At 31.9% G+C, this 17,105-nt stretch overlaps 1 protein-coding gene across 1 annotated transcript in view; it reads left to right on the top strand.

The window, feature by feature from the left end:
• The window catches only part of LOC149241536 (calcium-transporting ATPase 8, plasma membrane-type-like), a 169,362-nt gene extending 161,912 nt beyond the window's left edge, over positions 1-7,450 (top strand). The window contains exons 23-28 of the mRNA XM_089370580.1: positions 5,467-5,512; positions 5,639-5,773; positions 5,933-6,040; positions 6,653-6,744; positions 6,869-6,948; positions 7,114-7,450. Coding sequence (XP_089226706.1) covers positions 5,467-5,512; positions 5,639-5,773; positions 5,933-6,040; positions 6,653-6,744; positions 6,869-6,948; positions 7,114-7,187 — 535 coding nt within the window. The 3' untranslated portion in view covers positions 7,188-7,450. The remainder of the gene's footprint in view (positions 1-5,466; positions 5,513-5,638; positions 5,774-5,932; positions 6,041-6,652; positions 6,745-6,868; positions 6,949-7,113) is intronic.
• Positions 7,451-17,105: the final 9,655 nt, after the last annotated feature.

The following is a 17,105-nucleotide window of genomic DNA, read 5'->3' as shown; positions in this document are numbered from 1 at the left end:
TGGTATTTCATGATCGATGATTTTTTACTCAAATTGGGTTTCTCTAAATCTTTTTTATGTTTTATGTTTTTTTATTTTTTCTTATTTTTTTAAAATTTGATCCACTTGTATTAGCATATATGTAGATGATTTTATCATTGCAATAAGGTTTGAAAAACTCATTTTTTAGTGTGAAATGGAATTGCCTTGTGATCTTGACTTGGGGGACATTGGTCTACTATTGGGACTAGAAGTTTGGTAGGTTGTTGATGAAGTATTCATTGGGCAAGGGAAGTATACCTTGAACATTATGAAGAGTTAAAAGTTCAAGAGGGAGTAAATATCCTAGTTTCTATTCCTTCGTATGTATACGTGGCCAACATTTTGATGTACCCCCTAATAGAGGGGAAGTTTGAGATGTTAAGAGTATCTTGGTTTGTTGGAGAACATGTTCCTCATAAAGGGGAAGTTTTAGTTTACCTAGTTGTTTAGAACCTATGCTTCAATTTCTTTCATTGTATAAAAACATATTATGTGAGGATCAATTTTCAATTCATCCTTAGAAGTTTAGTGTTGGGCTTTGAGGAAGATCACACCACCATGAATATCTTCTAAATTTTTTGGTGAGCACAACTACTTGAATAGTTACATTGAGGTGTGTGCTCATCCATGTGGATGAGCATGTTGGGTAGATATTGGTATTTGGTACCTATTATTAACATGTGGGGAACACTAATTGACTAGTTACATAGCAAAGTGTGCTATGCATGTGTAAAAGTATGCTTGACACATGTTGTCATGTTCCTACCTATTCTCGATAGATGTGGGGTTGGACTACTTGAATAGTTACATGGAGGAGCATGCTTGGTATGTACATATGTATTTGTATAACATGAGTGGTGCACTATTTGGGTGAGAATTTTCTCACACATGAGGAATTGTAATAGTCCCATATTTATCGCCATATTAGCAATATAATTTATATATGTTATGAATGGTTGAGGGTTAAGCATTGTAATATGTATATATTGTAGATGAAAATGATAAAATGAAATACACTACCATACATAGATGGACATTGACAAAGTCATAGGGTGGTATGGTTCCACAACAAAGGAGGATGAAAGTGGGACCGAAGGGGTGATCCCACATGTCTAGAGTCTCATGCCATTTTTCTAAGTAATACAATCGTTGAATGCATGTGTGAGGTTAGTAGAAGAGTCATCTCACATAGTTATTAAAGCATGGATCTAAGTATGCTCATGTTAGACATTGGTGGGAAAGTCATCTCACTTAGTTATGACAACATGGGCTGAGTAAAATCATCTTTAGGGGATAGTGAGATTCAAAAAAACATGGTGAAAGAAGGAAAAGGAAAAATTTGAGTAGAATGTGTGTGTAATCTTTGTAGATGACAAAAAAGGAAGGAAAACAAAGTTTTTGTTGCTCAAAGAGGTTGTAGTCATAATGTGTTTTGAGGAACATTTTTTAGAGATGGGAATGATACTAACTATTGGGTTGGAATGCCTATGAGGAATTCTCATTGGGAAATTACCTAAGATCCCATGTAAAGGGTGTTGTGAACACTCCCATAATAGATGGATTTCCTGGAGCCCCCAACTAAGAGATTCCTAGCGAGACTGCACTAAATCCATGGTGGGGATAGTGATTATCTAAGGTGTTGTGGTGCATAGAGGGAAATCTCATCCCTTGTGTTGTACACTAATGGGTATTGGGTTATGTGAGTAGACTATAAACACACATAGGAGATGTTTTTCCTTGTGGACTGATAACCCTAGCTCAAGGGTGGCTTGTTGTAGAGAGAATTTGTGCAACAACACCTATGGCTGGGTGGAGCATCTGATATCTACAGTCAGTTCTGTAAAAAAATATAATTTAATTTTTTGATCACTATTTTAATTTATAATTTTGACATTGTGTATGAACAACTTTTTTAATTCATGTTCTATGAGATTGAATTTTGTTATGTTTTGTTAATTGGTTTGCAATCACAATTTTAAACATCTTGATAATTTCATGAGCATATGTATGTCATGTTGTACATGTTTCCATTTTTCAATTGGTATCTAAGTCATCAAATTAGCAATAATGTTCCTCATACTATGACATGTGTACATTATATGAACATTAGTTGCTAGTGGTTATCCTTCGTGGGTAGGCACATTCTCTTAGTGTTAGTATTCAACCTTGCCAAGGTTGAGTTCTCCATTCTAGATGCTAGGGTTTTAACCTTGAGTTGTAACCCCCCTTTCCACTATTATATTAAAGAGGAGGGTGAATAACTACACATGGCTGAAGAGATTGCCAACATGTTTGGGTTAGAGTTGTTTGTAGCGGGAGCTTGTGAGAAGTTGTGTATAGCTATGTAATCATCTCTTCATAATTATAGAAAGAAATGTGATTGTTGATCTAGATTTAGTATGTTGTTTTGATACTCAAATCTAACTTTTCATAGATCTATCATCTATTAACCATTGGTTTGATCTAACCTCTTTCTATGTGGTTTATACCCTCTTTAATTTTCCATACAATGTTTTATATTGTAAAGATTTGACATTTTGATAGGTGTTTATGAAGTTTTGAGATTTAGCTATAAAGTATACAAAGGTAGATATATCATAATGAGATGAAATTTGACAAAAATGATAGAGTGGTCAAAGAGATAAGGACCAAAACACAATGATTCTTGGTCTCCTTCAACCTTTATCAATAATGAATAAAAATGGACAGAAATATTAATAATATTTATTATGAATTTTTTTTTTTTCCATGGAGAAAATAATAATATTTTCATTAGTATAACTAAGCTCAACAAATATCCCTATTTAAAAAGATCACATCAGCCACAAAAGCAACTGAAATATCAAATAAATTTATTGAAAAAATATATCAATTCTTTAAAATTCTTAAAATTGTAATAAAAAATGAAAACCTTACTCTTATTATTATCTCAAATTATATTAATTTTTTTAAAGCTAATTTTATTAATTCATTATTTTATTTAAAGATTTATCTTGGACTCAAAATTTTCATTAGTATAATGATTTTTTTCTATATTATAATATAAACTATAATACAATTACAAAAAGTAACAACTTTCCATATATCACATAACCGTGTTTTAACACTGCAATAATAAAAATCACAGAAAATGAAGGAACATGCTAAACATTCTCGAAGACAATCTGACAATGGCATAAAACTGCATGAAATACTATCTTTGTAAGCGCAGTTATAAAAAACAATTCCAAGAAAATGATGAGGTTGTTTACAACCTTTGAAGTTCTTAAAGAAAAGCACAAACATAAATTACAGCTGATATTCTACCAGCCATATCAAAATAAAACGTGTATTGGATTTGCCAAATAGTTTGCTTCTGCTACATAGAACCCATAGGATACATGCAGTGCTTGCCTGGTCTCTTAGGGGTAGAGATAGGAGTAGAGAAATAAATGAGTACCTCATTCAATGGGAAGACAGCCCTTTTCAAGACTGTGAATGGGAAAATATGGATTTTCACATCAAGCATCCAACCTTATCACTGTGAAAATTCGGAAAACATAGTGCGAACCTATCCCGCACCATAGCCATGGCAAGTAAGGCATCATAAATAAAATAATAATAAAAAAATATATTTAGAGACAGGTTTTGGGTTTAAGAAAACAATAATATATAATAGCTGAGTGGAATTAAAACCTTCTCAAATGGTTACAAACTATAGGAGATAAACTCCCTCGTAAGGAGTGCAATCATTGTAGTGAGTTCCAGTATTCATCCACTGCGGTGGAAAATGTGGAATTAAAACCTTCACAAATGGTCACAAACTATAGGAGTCAAACTCCCTCGTAAGGAGTGCAATCTGTGTAGTGAGTTCTAGTAATTCATTCACTGTGGTCGAAAATTTGCAGGTTTGAAGCTGACAAACTGGTCATTGCGTATTTAACACTTTGTGTGGGTCCGTTATAATGGGTCAGTGCTCTATAAACTCGGGATAGAGAGTAAAGTTCACATGTAGAAGGTGTTGAATCAAAGAAAAATGTGGAAAGTTCGTCGTCGTCGTCTCAGTTTGGTGCAGTGGAGCATTTATTGTTATGAATCCTAAGCATTATTTGTGTTATAATGGGTCAATGCTCTATAAACATGGGATAGAAAGTAAAGTTTACAGGTAGAAAGTGTGGGATGAAAGAAAAATGTGGAAAGTTTGTTGTTTGTTGAGCATTATTTTTATTTTAGTTTGGTATAGTGGAGTAGGAATAAGTTGATGGTTTTATCCCATTATTAATTTCAATTCTGGTTTCTAGGGTTTTGGTGTTTGGAATTGCTTTACAAATAGTCTCACCTGTGTTCTGTGGTGTTTTATATTATATGAAGTGGCTAAAAGAGTTTGATATATTTCAGAATTTTAAAGTGGAGTTTTGGTGTTTGGAATTGATTTACAAATAATCCCGCCCATATTCTCTGAGGATTCTAAAATAAAATTTTGGTATATGGAATTTTTTGGTGTTTTATATTAGACAAAATAGCCAAAAGAGTTTAATATATTCCGGAACGTGCAAACGAGATTAAACTTTGAATTATCTTCACTCATTGATTGGATGCATCACATTACACAGTTGATCAAAACTTTCAAAAGGATTTCTTTCTCACATATTTTCCGAGAACATAATCATGTTGCTGATGGTTTGTCTAAAAATGGATGTAGCTATGATACTCGCATGATAAAGTACACAGCTTTTGCAAAGGGAGGTTTTATGCACTCAGGGGTCATTAAATTCCGAAAAATGTAAATCATCATGGTTATCTTTTAACAATACGGACAGATTTTTTGGATACAGGCTGTTCCTACCGTAATATTTTTGTTTGACAGTAATGTCCCTAGTATGATCAAAATTGTACAAGATCGGTAGAAGCAGACATTAAATGTAATTGCCAGCTTAAACAAGTAAAAAATTAGTAAAACATGAAGGAGGGAACAATAGGGAAAATGTCATTTATAGAATTATGAGGGACAGTAGTAGAATCTGGATAGTAAGGCAAAGAGAAAAATCTGTGAAAATGTAACTGATGTGACAAAAAAAACCTCTAATAAAAAGAATAGTTTAGCTAGTACTAGCCTTGAATGGCTTGTATTTTTATCGTTAATCACTATGTTTTCTATGCAGAATATTTAATGCCAGCATTGTAGTTGTATTTAAATTAGATTGCACATATGTTTGTTTCGAAATTTTTAATAAAACATACATGCAATTCTGGATGTTCTTGTAGCTGAAGGAAAAATATTTATCCAAGAGTTTCCAAAATCTTTGTTGTATGCTTTGTTCGGGAAGATGATTAGATGCGATATATAAAGAAACTATATGCTGCAATTTTATTGTAATGGTTCGATGTTTACGTCATAGACGTTGGCTTAAGTGTGAAAACACTGGTATTCCAAAATTATCACCATTCTTTACATATTGATTGCAGGGAACCCCTCATCACAAAGAATATGTGGAGAAATGTTATAGCACAAGTATGTATTCACTTGCCTTTGGGTTGTGAATAAGAAATCTAGTATTATTTCGAAACATAATAGTGAAAAAGGTTCCAGTAGAGTAAAGAATTTTAAGATGCATTAATGGCTCTTGAAAAATTGCAGGCTTTGTTCCAAGTTACAGTCCTCCTTATATTTACATTTAAGGGGAATGACATTTTAAAGTTGAAGAAATATAGTACAGGCCATGCAGACAAAGTGAGAAACACTGTAATTTTTAATGCCTTTGTGTTTTGCCAAGTAAGTTCACAGATTCAATTCTTAATAGTGTTTCTTTGCTTCCAGATTTTTTCTTTCTGCATATATTCCAAAAGGATGGTCTCTTTCTTGAAATAGCTTGTTCAAAGAAAAATCCATGGTTTTAATTCTTTTATTACGTTGGTTTGACTGTTACAACAGATATTCAATGAATTCAATTCAAGGAAACCAGATCAGAAGAACATCTTTGAAGGACTATTTTCTAGCCATTTGTTCATCGCAATAATAAGTATTACGCTTGTTCTTCAGGTAAAAGGCAACATAATTTACAATGTTATGGTGTTGTCAATGGTTCTTTCCTGGTAATTTGCATCAGTGCATGCTGACTAACCGTTGGTAGATCAATTGCGTGTAATCAATGTCACATAATTTGAGTTCAACAATGATTAGGTTCGTAGACCAATTGCTTGTAATCAATGTCACATAGTTTGAGTTCAACAATGATTAGGTTTGGTTTGAATAGCGATGAGGTCTCTAAATTATATATCTAAAATGAATTATAAGATAAAATAGTTAGAAATCAACATCATCAATAAACATGAAAAATTTTATCTCTCACATGGAAACAAGAATAAATTACAAACTTGAGTTGTAACAAAAAGTTATAAGTTTGAATAAATTTCAAGCTTCAATTATAACAAAAAAATTATAAATTGGCCAAATTTCAAATCTCAAAATTAAAATTTTGTGAACCTTGTAACATAACTTATTACTAAAGATGAAGCAGCCATTTCATGCAGTGTTACCAAACCAACATCAAATGTAGAATTCACCAAAAAAACTTGACATTGAGTTATGTTGGTCTTTCCTTTTATTTTGTTAATCTTCTAATCTTTACCAGAATGTTGTATTGATTTGCAGGTTTTGATAGTTGAGTTTGCTGGGAAATTTGCATCAACCACTCCCTTGGATTGGAAAAAGTGGATTCTCTGTATTGTAATTGGTTTTCTAAGGTTTCAAATCTTAACCCCTTACTTTATGTTTCAATTGATGGGTATTTCATTGCTTTCATGTGCTCTCCCATTCTTGTAGATTGATTGACTCTAAATAATAACTTTGTGTAAATTTGTGGGACAGTTGGCCTCTAGCGGTCATTGCAAAATTCATTCCTGTGGCTGCAATCTTGGATCACTTCAGTCGAAAGAAATCTTCTTCAGGTAACTCATTACGCTGGCCTAGATCTCAGTAATTCTATAGTTGTATCATTCTTTGATGATAAAATTCTAGTAATTTCACTCGCTGATATTCGGTGCAGATTGGTTGATTTAAATAAATATATTTTAGGCAGAAAGACTGAATGGGTGTATGAATATTTTTGGCAGAACACGGGGCAGCTTCCGACGGAAGAGCTGAAATGAATAGAGAGCAAAGTCATCCTGCTGTTGACATTGTATGAGAGCACTTTACTAATAAGTTTTGCGTGGATATTACATATGAAATTCACGAGGACCGAGGAACAAGATGGATCTGACGAAACGATTCTACATTTTGATGGCCACTCCGGGATATACTTCGGAGTAACAGTCTAGTAGGGAGAGGTTTTTATTTTTGCCCAGGGAGTAGGTACCAGTGGTTGTTATACTGCTGGTATTTGTTTAGCTTACAATTTTATTTTGAATATATCTTACTAAATTTTCTGAATTTTTAATTTTTATTTTTTTAATATAATTTTTATTTTTATGTCTGGGCACTTTAATTTTTTAGTAATTATTTTTTATTTATTTAATTATGTAAATTGAAATATGTTAATATATTTTGGTCTTTACCACTTTATCAACCAATGGAATTAAAAGTGATAATTTTCATGTATATCTAATTAACTTATTTAAACTATACTTATATTATTTTTTTTATAAAATATAATTAAAAATTAATTGTACTTATATTATCTTTTTTATAAAATATAATTAAAAATTAATTGTATTTGTTATTGTGTAAAAAATAAAAAATAAATTAACTTATAAAACATTAACTTATAACTATTCCCACTCTGAAATATATGACTATTTAACCAGTTGGCAAGTTTTGTTTTGTTATTTTTTTATTTTTTTTTGAGTTTTGTGGACTCCATTACCTAAGCAGTTGCCTATGCATTCCATTCAAATGTATGTCCACTTGTTAGATAGTTATAGTGTTTATTAAATTATTCAAGTTATTATAGGTTGAATTGTTATTACTTCTTTATGTAACCTATCCACTACTTAAAGCATCCCTTATAAGTATTCAATAATAAATAATTCAGTTCTTTTATTATTTAAATAATATAATAAATAAATAATAAAATTAAATTATAATATAGTGTTAAATTTCATAATTGAGGTGTAAGAATAAATAATGACACTCATCTAGGAGTTTATCACTTAACTAATGCAGAAATAAACAGAATTACACTTTTGATTCTATTCAACACTTGTGTTAACGCATGATGTATCACTGGATAGGATTTCATTATTATACAATTAGAGATATAAAAGATAACACTTACAACTACAAGTATAAAAGATAACTACAGGTATGAAAGATAAACAGTTAGGTTAAATTACAAATTAAATTATTTTAATATAATTATATAATTATATTAGATTAGATTATTAAGTAATTATTATTATATAAAATAATTTAAGTATATAAAATATTTATAAATATTATATTATTTAATTAATTAATTAAATTAAATTAAATTAATTAATTTAAAAATGATTAAATTTATATATTAATATTCATTAATTAATTTATTAATTAATGTATTAATATAAAATTAAAAAAAATTATTTGATATTATAGTTAATTATATTACTTAAATATAATTAAATATGATCATATTAAAACTTGGTCAACTCTATGTTTATTGTATTTGACACTCATCTAACTATTTATCATTTAACTAATGCAGAAATAAACAAAATTACACTTTTGGTTATATTTAAAATTTGTGTTAACGCATGATATATCACTTAATAGGATTTCATTATTATAAAACTAGACATATAAAAGATAACACATACAACTACTACTATAAAAGATAAAGTGTTAGGTTAAATTACAAATTAAATTATTTTAATATAATTATATTATTATATTATATTAGATTATTAAGTAATTATTATTATATAAAATAATTTAATTATTAAATATTTTTTCTCGATAAAGACTAATTCTATTAAGTAAAATATAGTACAATCAGGAGAAGCAAGAGACCGGCAGACCGGAAATGATGGATCCATCAACCTCGGTCCCGGAGGAAAGATTCAAACTCATAGCTACAACAGATGACTTGAGATCACAGACTGACTAACTGACTTTTACCCCATAGGGGCAGAAACTACAACACATTGTTTTTTCCCTTTCTTTTTGTTGACTTTTGTCCAGCCATCATGGGGAGAATGAGCTAAGACAACTTGAAGACTGGAATTCTCTATCATCGGGAATTCCTTTTCTGATTCAGAGGAGGTCTCATGGGCGTGCTTCTGGGAGCTTGCTGTGTCATGGGTGTGCCCCATAGTATCCATGGGCGGATCTATCGGCTGAGGCGCCTGGTCCGGTTCTGAATCGCTTTCCCCATCCTCCGAACTTGGGGAGCTGGAGCTCCCAGCTGGCGGCGGAGGACAGGGAGACCAACGCTTGGGTTTAGTTTTTGCGAAGATTCCCTTTTTCGATATTGTTGTCAGCGATGGGCAGGAGTTCTGTAGGTGCCCTGTTAGGTGACAATGACAGCATCGGAAGGCAGTGTTTTCGTAATCTAGAAACTGGGTCCAAACAGTGTCATTGATCTTGATATTGATTTGCTCTGGCAATCCCTTGCTTAAATCTAGCTCCACACAAATTCTAGCATATGTGTAGAGACCTTGCCGTTCCCTCTCGTAATCTACCATTAAAAAGCAACCCAAAGTGTTGCCTATTTGCCTGTATACTTCTGTGCTCCACAGGTATATTGGGAGATTTGGAAGTCTGATCCAGACAGGGGCTTTAATGATAACTGCAGAAGCTGGGTCAAAGTCTGGGAACCAAGGAGTTAAGAAGAGACCTGTCGAACCCATGAACCAAGGGCCTTCTTCTAAGGCCTTTTCGTAGTACTCAAGATTATCGAACAACACTATAAAATATCCCTTTGCACAGAAGTAAATCTTGCAACGGTGAGTCCAGTTGTCATTAATCCAGTCATAAAGATCCTTTGAGCGTGGCCAGAGCCCATTGAATCTGCAGATGATGGCCCTTTCAACAAATTTTTGGGTGTCGTCTGCCAAGTCAGGGTAAGAGATCTCAACAGAGGGAACCTCCTCCGATTTGTCAACCAAAAAAGGCTTGGGTGGAGCCTGAACCGGTGGAACTGCCTTTTTAGGCTTCTTAGCATGGACTGCATCTTTATATGAAAATGCCTTAGCTGAGGATGACTCTCCAGCAGCTCCTCCTCTCAAACGAAGGGTTAAAATAATGGATGCATCTTTCTTAATGCCGTAAAAAGAAATAGGATGGAGATCCTCTAGTTGTTTACCTTCGTTGAGCTGCAGAGGGGATCCCCAGTTTGATGTTCAGTGTATGCTTGAGATTCTGCACTAGATCCGTCTGGCTTACCCATTGTAGCATAGTTTTGCCTGTAATGAGCTTGATTTGTCTCTGGAATGAGGAAGAAAAGTCCGAATGCCTCTTTCCCCTGCAGATCTGTGAAGAGGGGAGGCATACGCGTTGATTGATTTTCGTTTCCTGGATTTGCCCCATGGGCAGAAGAGGCGTACAGCCAATCGGTGCAAACCCTTCCTTCCCAAAAGCCATGATCCGAGGAGAAGCAGCGAAGGGTTCTGCGTGATCGTCCTTGGCCGCTGCGCCGACATTCTGAAGAGGGCCACATAAGCGCGTTGTGGAAGCAGGGGGCTGAGGCCATGCTACCCCAGAGCTCTCGGCAAAGAGATCTGCGTGAGCATCCGTGTCTGCGGCGCCGGCGTTCATGGTATGGACATCTTGCGAATCTGCAGAGAGGAAAAAGACCCTTAACCTGTGCATGAATCTCTCGAAACCATCCGCAGCAGGGGCGTTCAAAGACCCGATGGCAGCCGAGGGCAAGGAGGCGGCAAATCTAGGGTTCATCCTTGGAGCCATTATTCCTCTAGAAGCCCCGACGCAAGAATCATCTATCAATTTAATTATTAAATATTAAATTAATTAATTAATTAATTTAAAATGATTAAATTTATATATTAATATTAATTAATCTATTTATTTATTAAAGTATTAATATAAAATTAAAAAAAAATGATATTATATTTAATTATATTAGTTAAATATAATTAAATATGATGATATTAAAACTTGGTCAACTCTATGTTTATTGTATTTGCCAATATTTAACCTATACACTCAAAGTTGTGGTCACTCAGTATTCCATTAATTAAAACATTACGGCGTCTAAAATATTAATTAGAAAAATATTTGATAATATATTAATTAAAACATTTATATAAACATGTTTAATAACAATAAATATTAATTTAAAAATGTTAAATAACATTAACTATTACTTTTAAAATTTTTAAATAAATATATTAATATCAATTAATAATATAAATTTATTAGCATTAATACATTGATATATTAATTATAGCATTGATATGTAATTAAAAAATATTACTTAATACATAATTATTATGGTCAATATAGCCAAATATAACCAGATTGAGACTTTGTCAATTCTATCTTTATTATATTTGACAAATAGTCAACATTTCTCACTCAAAGTAGTCCTCCATTAATATACATTAATTAATTAAAAATTTGATTAATTAAAACATTAAAACATTAATTAAGTAGAACATTAAAATGTTTAATAAGATTAATTAAATCATTTCACAATATATTAATTAAAACATTTATAGAAAAATGCTTAATAGCACTAGGCATTAATTTAAAAATGTGTAAAATAATATATTAATATTAATTAAAATAATGTTAATTAATTAATTTATTAACATTATTACATTGACATATTAATTAAATCATTAATACACAATTAAAAACAGATATTGAAAACAAATTCTTTCTGAATAATCATATATCAATTATTTGTTATCAATTTTTTGAACTCGCAACATATTTAAGAAGGAAAATAAATAGTGTTGAGATGCTCTTGAGTTTTCCAAAATAAAATGTTAGAATCAATCCAAAAAGTCAAAAAATGATAGAGACATTTTATATATATATATATATATATATATATATATATGTATATATATATATACATATATATGACTAAAATAACTAAAAAATAGTCAAATAAAGAAAAAATTATTAAACAAATAAAAATGACTATTACAACAAATTAACGGGAAGGAAAAAATAAAATAAAATAAAATGTTTTTTTTAATAAAAAATAAAAAATAAAAATTATACAATGTAAAAAAACAAATAAAATCTTTCGAAAGAAAATTAGTAAATTAAATAATAACTTCCAACAAAAATATATATAAGATAAAACCAAAATATAAAAATAGAGAATTATATATATATAAAAGATAAAATCAAAATATAAAAATAGAGAATTATATATATATAAACCAATAAAAAATATTATTTCATTAAAACAAAAAAACTAATAATTAAATAAAAGAATATGAAAAAGTTATTTATATAAAAAATAAATTTAATTAATTAATTAATTAAAAAATCACATAAGAGAACATTTTGGCCTAAATTTTTCAAACCAACAATTCAACATTTAAATAAATAAATGTTATTTAAAAAAAAGGACACTAGAAGGAAATGGCAGATGTAGTCAATAATAATTAATTAATAATAATTAACTTTATTAATTAATTAATCATAATAAGAATAATAATAATGATGATGTGACATTGGTATTGGACACAAATTTTTTTAAAATATTAATTAAATTATTTATTTAAAAATGTTTAATAACATTAATTTAAGCATCTTTAAAGAAATAAATTAATAATAATTAATAATAACATTAATTTATTAATTTATTATCATTGATATATTGATATAGTAATTACGCCATAAGGCGTTGCTCTTTGAGAAGAATTACCCCAAATGCCACTCCTCATTAGTCTGTACCGTCAAATTAAATGTTAGACAATTGAAGAATATTCTACCATTTGATTCATACAATTTCAACTATTTCAAATTGATACAGTTACAAGACATGCCATATAACCTTAGAGGATGGTGAGCTTCACCTCGCATTTGTGTTTGACTAATCAGATTTATGATGCGGGGATACAGTGAAGGGGGTTGATTAGCAGTGATGGTAGCACCAATAAAACCTGGTTTGGGAAGAAAGAATAGGAATAAGGGTTGTTATTTCTTTTATAGCTGAAACACATTCTCTCGAAATAGAAGTCCACGAATCCCAACAACTTGAATGTAGTGAAGGAGAAAATTGTTGCTCTACTAGACCGCTTCAATTTTCAATTTTCTATCTAAGTGCAAAGATCCACGGGCCTTGAGCGAAATTTTGGATTTCCTCCAAATCTGAGGGTTTTGTTTTCCATTCAGTACCCACAATATACTTTGATCTCAATTGCTCTGTTGAGTCCTTACCGCCAATTCTGTTGCTGAGGCCCAAAGTTTAGTGGATTATGCCTAATGCATTCTCAATTTCATTTTTCATGCCCTCATGAAAGCAATGTTTGAATTAGGGTTTGACAAATCCTCTAATGAAAGAAGCTTTATGTGTCGGAGGAAAATATTTTTAGCTCTATTTTAAGTGAATATCATCTTTTAGAGGTATTTAACTTACCCCACTAAGGTTCAGGATTGAATTTTAAACTTCAATAGAGATCTACCCAAAGTTCGAGATTTGTACCTTAGAATTTAAACTGCAACGATAGGTTGGGGCTCATGATTTTGGATTTAAGGTTCCATGATTTCTGAATTTTCTAATTCTAATTTTCAGGAATGGAAAGCTGCAGAAAGTTACCTAAGCTCTTCAAGTTTTCTTCATATAGTACTCAAGGGATAAGAAACTTCATCAAGATGAGATTTCCAACACCTTGGTATACATGTCTCTGCAAAAGATTGAGGAAGGTATAGTTTGTGTAGATATTGCGAAAAACTAGATTGAAGATAACCCTTTGAAGGCCAAAGAAGCGAGTGATTTACACATGGCTCTAAAACTTGGTTTGAGTCTTTTCTCTGATGCCTTGGAAGTGGTTGTGGTCTCTATCACATTCTAAAATCTCTATATCTATTTCAGACCTCATCCCCGTGTGGACAATTGCAGCTAGAGAGCTTTCTCTTTCGCCGGCTCTGGGCGTCATACACCCTACATGTCTTCGAGATGAGTGGGCCAAGGAATGGGAAATAGTGATATCAATTGCCTATACCCAACATGAGACTCTCTACAAGTAGGGGAAAGGCTCAATAACCTTATTGATATCTGAACTAGGGAATCCTACTTCTTGTAGTAATTGGTTGTCTTGTCTAACTTATCTGGTTGTCTGGAAAAATGGGTAATGTCTCACTGGCTTTGTCTGTCTGTCTGAATTATTCTTATTACTGCCTGCAAGGTGAAAGTGATTTCTTGACTGGGGGAATCGATGCCCCGGATAACCCTATAAGTAAGTCTAGTAAGTAAGGTAAGATAAGGTCAAGTAATGACTTGCATTTCATTTCATAAATAGAACCTATTTTCCCAAACGAGACATAGTGATTACTGAGTATAATGATTTAGCAGCAAGTTTATAGGCTCCCAGATTATTGTTCCCTGTGAGTATATCCACTCTTAATTGAGAACCATGAGAAATTTTTTATCACCTTCAGATTCCTATATGAGTGAAATCTATTATGCCTCCGCACAAGTGTTAACAATGAAGAGTAAACTGACAAAATAGTCAGTCTACAAGCGTGGAACAATTTCAACCAATTGGCTTTACTATTTCATTCATTTTTCATTTGAGAATGGGCAACATATTGTAATCAATAATATGGCCTTGGAAGGATTTTAAAGGAAACAAATTTTGATCCCTAAACTATAATGTTGTTGACATATTCATTGATTTTTGAATGCTCCAATTCCAATTTTCAGGAATAGAAAACTGTAGCTTGTGCAATTGCTAGTTTTTAGGTTTAATCCATAGTCATAAATTTTATTGATCAAAATCTGATGGGCACACCTCTGAATAAATAATCACTATGTCAAATTCTCTTCCATTGTGCAACTCAAGTTCACAAGTTTTGAGTTTTTCTAAATCAAACTAGGTGGGAATTAGTAGGCCTTGAGTTTTTCCAAATCAAACAAATAAGGTGGGAGACAAAAGAATTCACTTTACTTGTGCTCTCCTAAATTTTTTATCAAACATCATGCCTCTGGGAACACTGTGTGTCAGAACATTCTCAATACGATGTATATTGAGCATGTTATGACACCCAATGTCCTCTTAGATTTGTTGCGAACTTGCTGAAATGGCCGATTCAGAAGCTGCAATTGAAATCAAGATGGCCATTTGAATATAAATTTAAATATGAATAATGCATGGCCTTAGAATTTTTTGAGATATGATCCAAGGAAGTTAGGGTTTTTGTAGGCTCCTAAATTATATCTCAAACAACTGACCTGAGGAAAATTGTCATAACTTTCTCTCGGAGAATCAGATTGAAATTTCATTAGAAGGTACAGAAAAAAGATAGACTATAGTTTTCTTTGTATCATTTTCAGATCTGAAGGTTGAAACAGTGAAACGTGGCACTTCATACAGGTTTTCTCTACTAAACCAGTCTATAATCATGTCATCATTGGAGATTTGGAATAACGCTTTCTTGGAGAATTCAATCTTGATCAAACTTGTGGGGTTGGAACGAGGACTCAGTGGGCTACCATAGGATGAAATTTCAGACCTTGGAGATCCACAATTACAGAGATACAATAGATTCAATGTCGAGCTCCTACAAAGCCAAAAATGGTGTCTAGTCTTTTTAAAAATTTTCATAAATTTGGTTTGAAAAATTAGTTTGAAGGAATTCAAAGGACATAGTGAAGCAAAATTATCATTAATTGATGTCTCGATGAAAGAAAATGGAAACACCTAGTAAGCAACCTGAAATCTCTACCATGACTCATGAAGAAGAGGAAGGAATGCAACATCACATATCAAAATTATTAGAACAAGTGCAACAAGTTTCACTCTCACAAAAAGTAATAGAAGCTAAGATGGCTGGTTTAAAGAAAGTCATGGAAGCTAAGATGAATGTCGTGAAAGCTAAGATGGATGGCATGGACACTAAGATGGATGGTATAGAAGCAAAACTTAAATGCAACATGGAAGATTTCAAGATAGATTTGACAAAGTTGCTACACGAAATTCTATTTAATGGAGACATGGTAGTAAAGGAAACTCATGATGAGAAAAAAATAAATTTTAATCATGATTTCATAGACTCTAATGTTGGATTGAAGGCCCACCATGTTCCAAAGATCGATATGAGGAAGTTTGATCGCAAGGATCCCGTAACATGGATACTACAAATGGAGCAATATTTTGATCTCCATAATGTGAAAAACACACAAAAGGTATGCATTGCAACTTTATATTTGGAGCCCAATAAATTTGTATGGCATCAATGACTTTGTTGTTGTAAACAAATTGTCACTTGGGAGATTTTTATGGAATAAATGATAGCACATTATGAGGATATAAAAAGAAACACTCTTTTTAGCCAATTGATAAATCTCAAACAAAAGGGTTCAATGGTGGACCACATTTAGGACTTCCAAAAATTGAATATAAGGGTAAAATATATTCCAGAGGGGCATAGGATTGATGTGTTCATAGGGACATTAAATGATAACATCCAACATGAGGTTCTCCTTTGGGAAGCTGATTCATTAGAGAAGGTATTCAGGTTGGCAAGAAAAATTGAAAGAAAATTTATGAAAACAAGGAAGCCTATCACTCACAACTATAAAGATGGAAGTGTTATTTTCCTTAGCCTTCCACAACCTACAGGGTTGTCAGCATAACAATTGGAAGAAAAAAGAGCAAAAGGGATTTGTTACAATTGTGATAACAAATATACTAAACTTCATAAGTGTGCTGAGAAGAAATTGTTTTACATAGATTGTGAAGAGGAGGAATAAAAGGAACAAGAAATGTCAAAAGAAGAGGATGTACACTAGGAACAAACCCTAGATAAAGAAGAGATGAATCCGACGATATCTTGTAATGCATTGGTCAGAATCTCTCAAGATAGAAGGACATATCAAGAAGAAAAGGGTAATAGTGTTGATTGATTCGGGTAGTACCCATAATTTTATTCATTGTAAGATAGCCAAGGAATTTAATTGCTTCCTATATCCAACACAAGA

This window comes from Pinus tabuliformis, chromosome 8, assembly GCF_031772625.1.
Source record: "Pinus tabuliformis cultivar Carrire ecotype Pingquan chromosome 8, CPIR1, whole genome shotgun sequence".
In the NCBI taxonomy this organism is placed as follows: domain Eukaryota; kingdom Viridiplantae; phylum Streptophyta; class Pinopsida; order Pinales; family Pinaceae; genus Pinus; species Pinus tabuliformis.
This window is presented reverse-complemented; position numbering and strand designations above follow the sequence as displayed.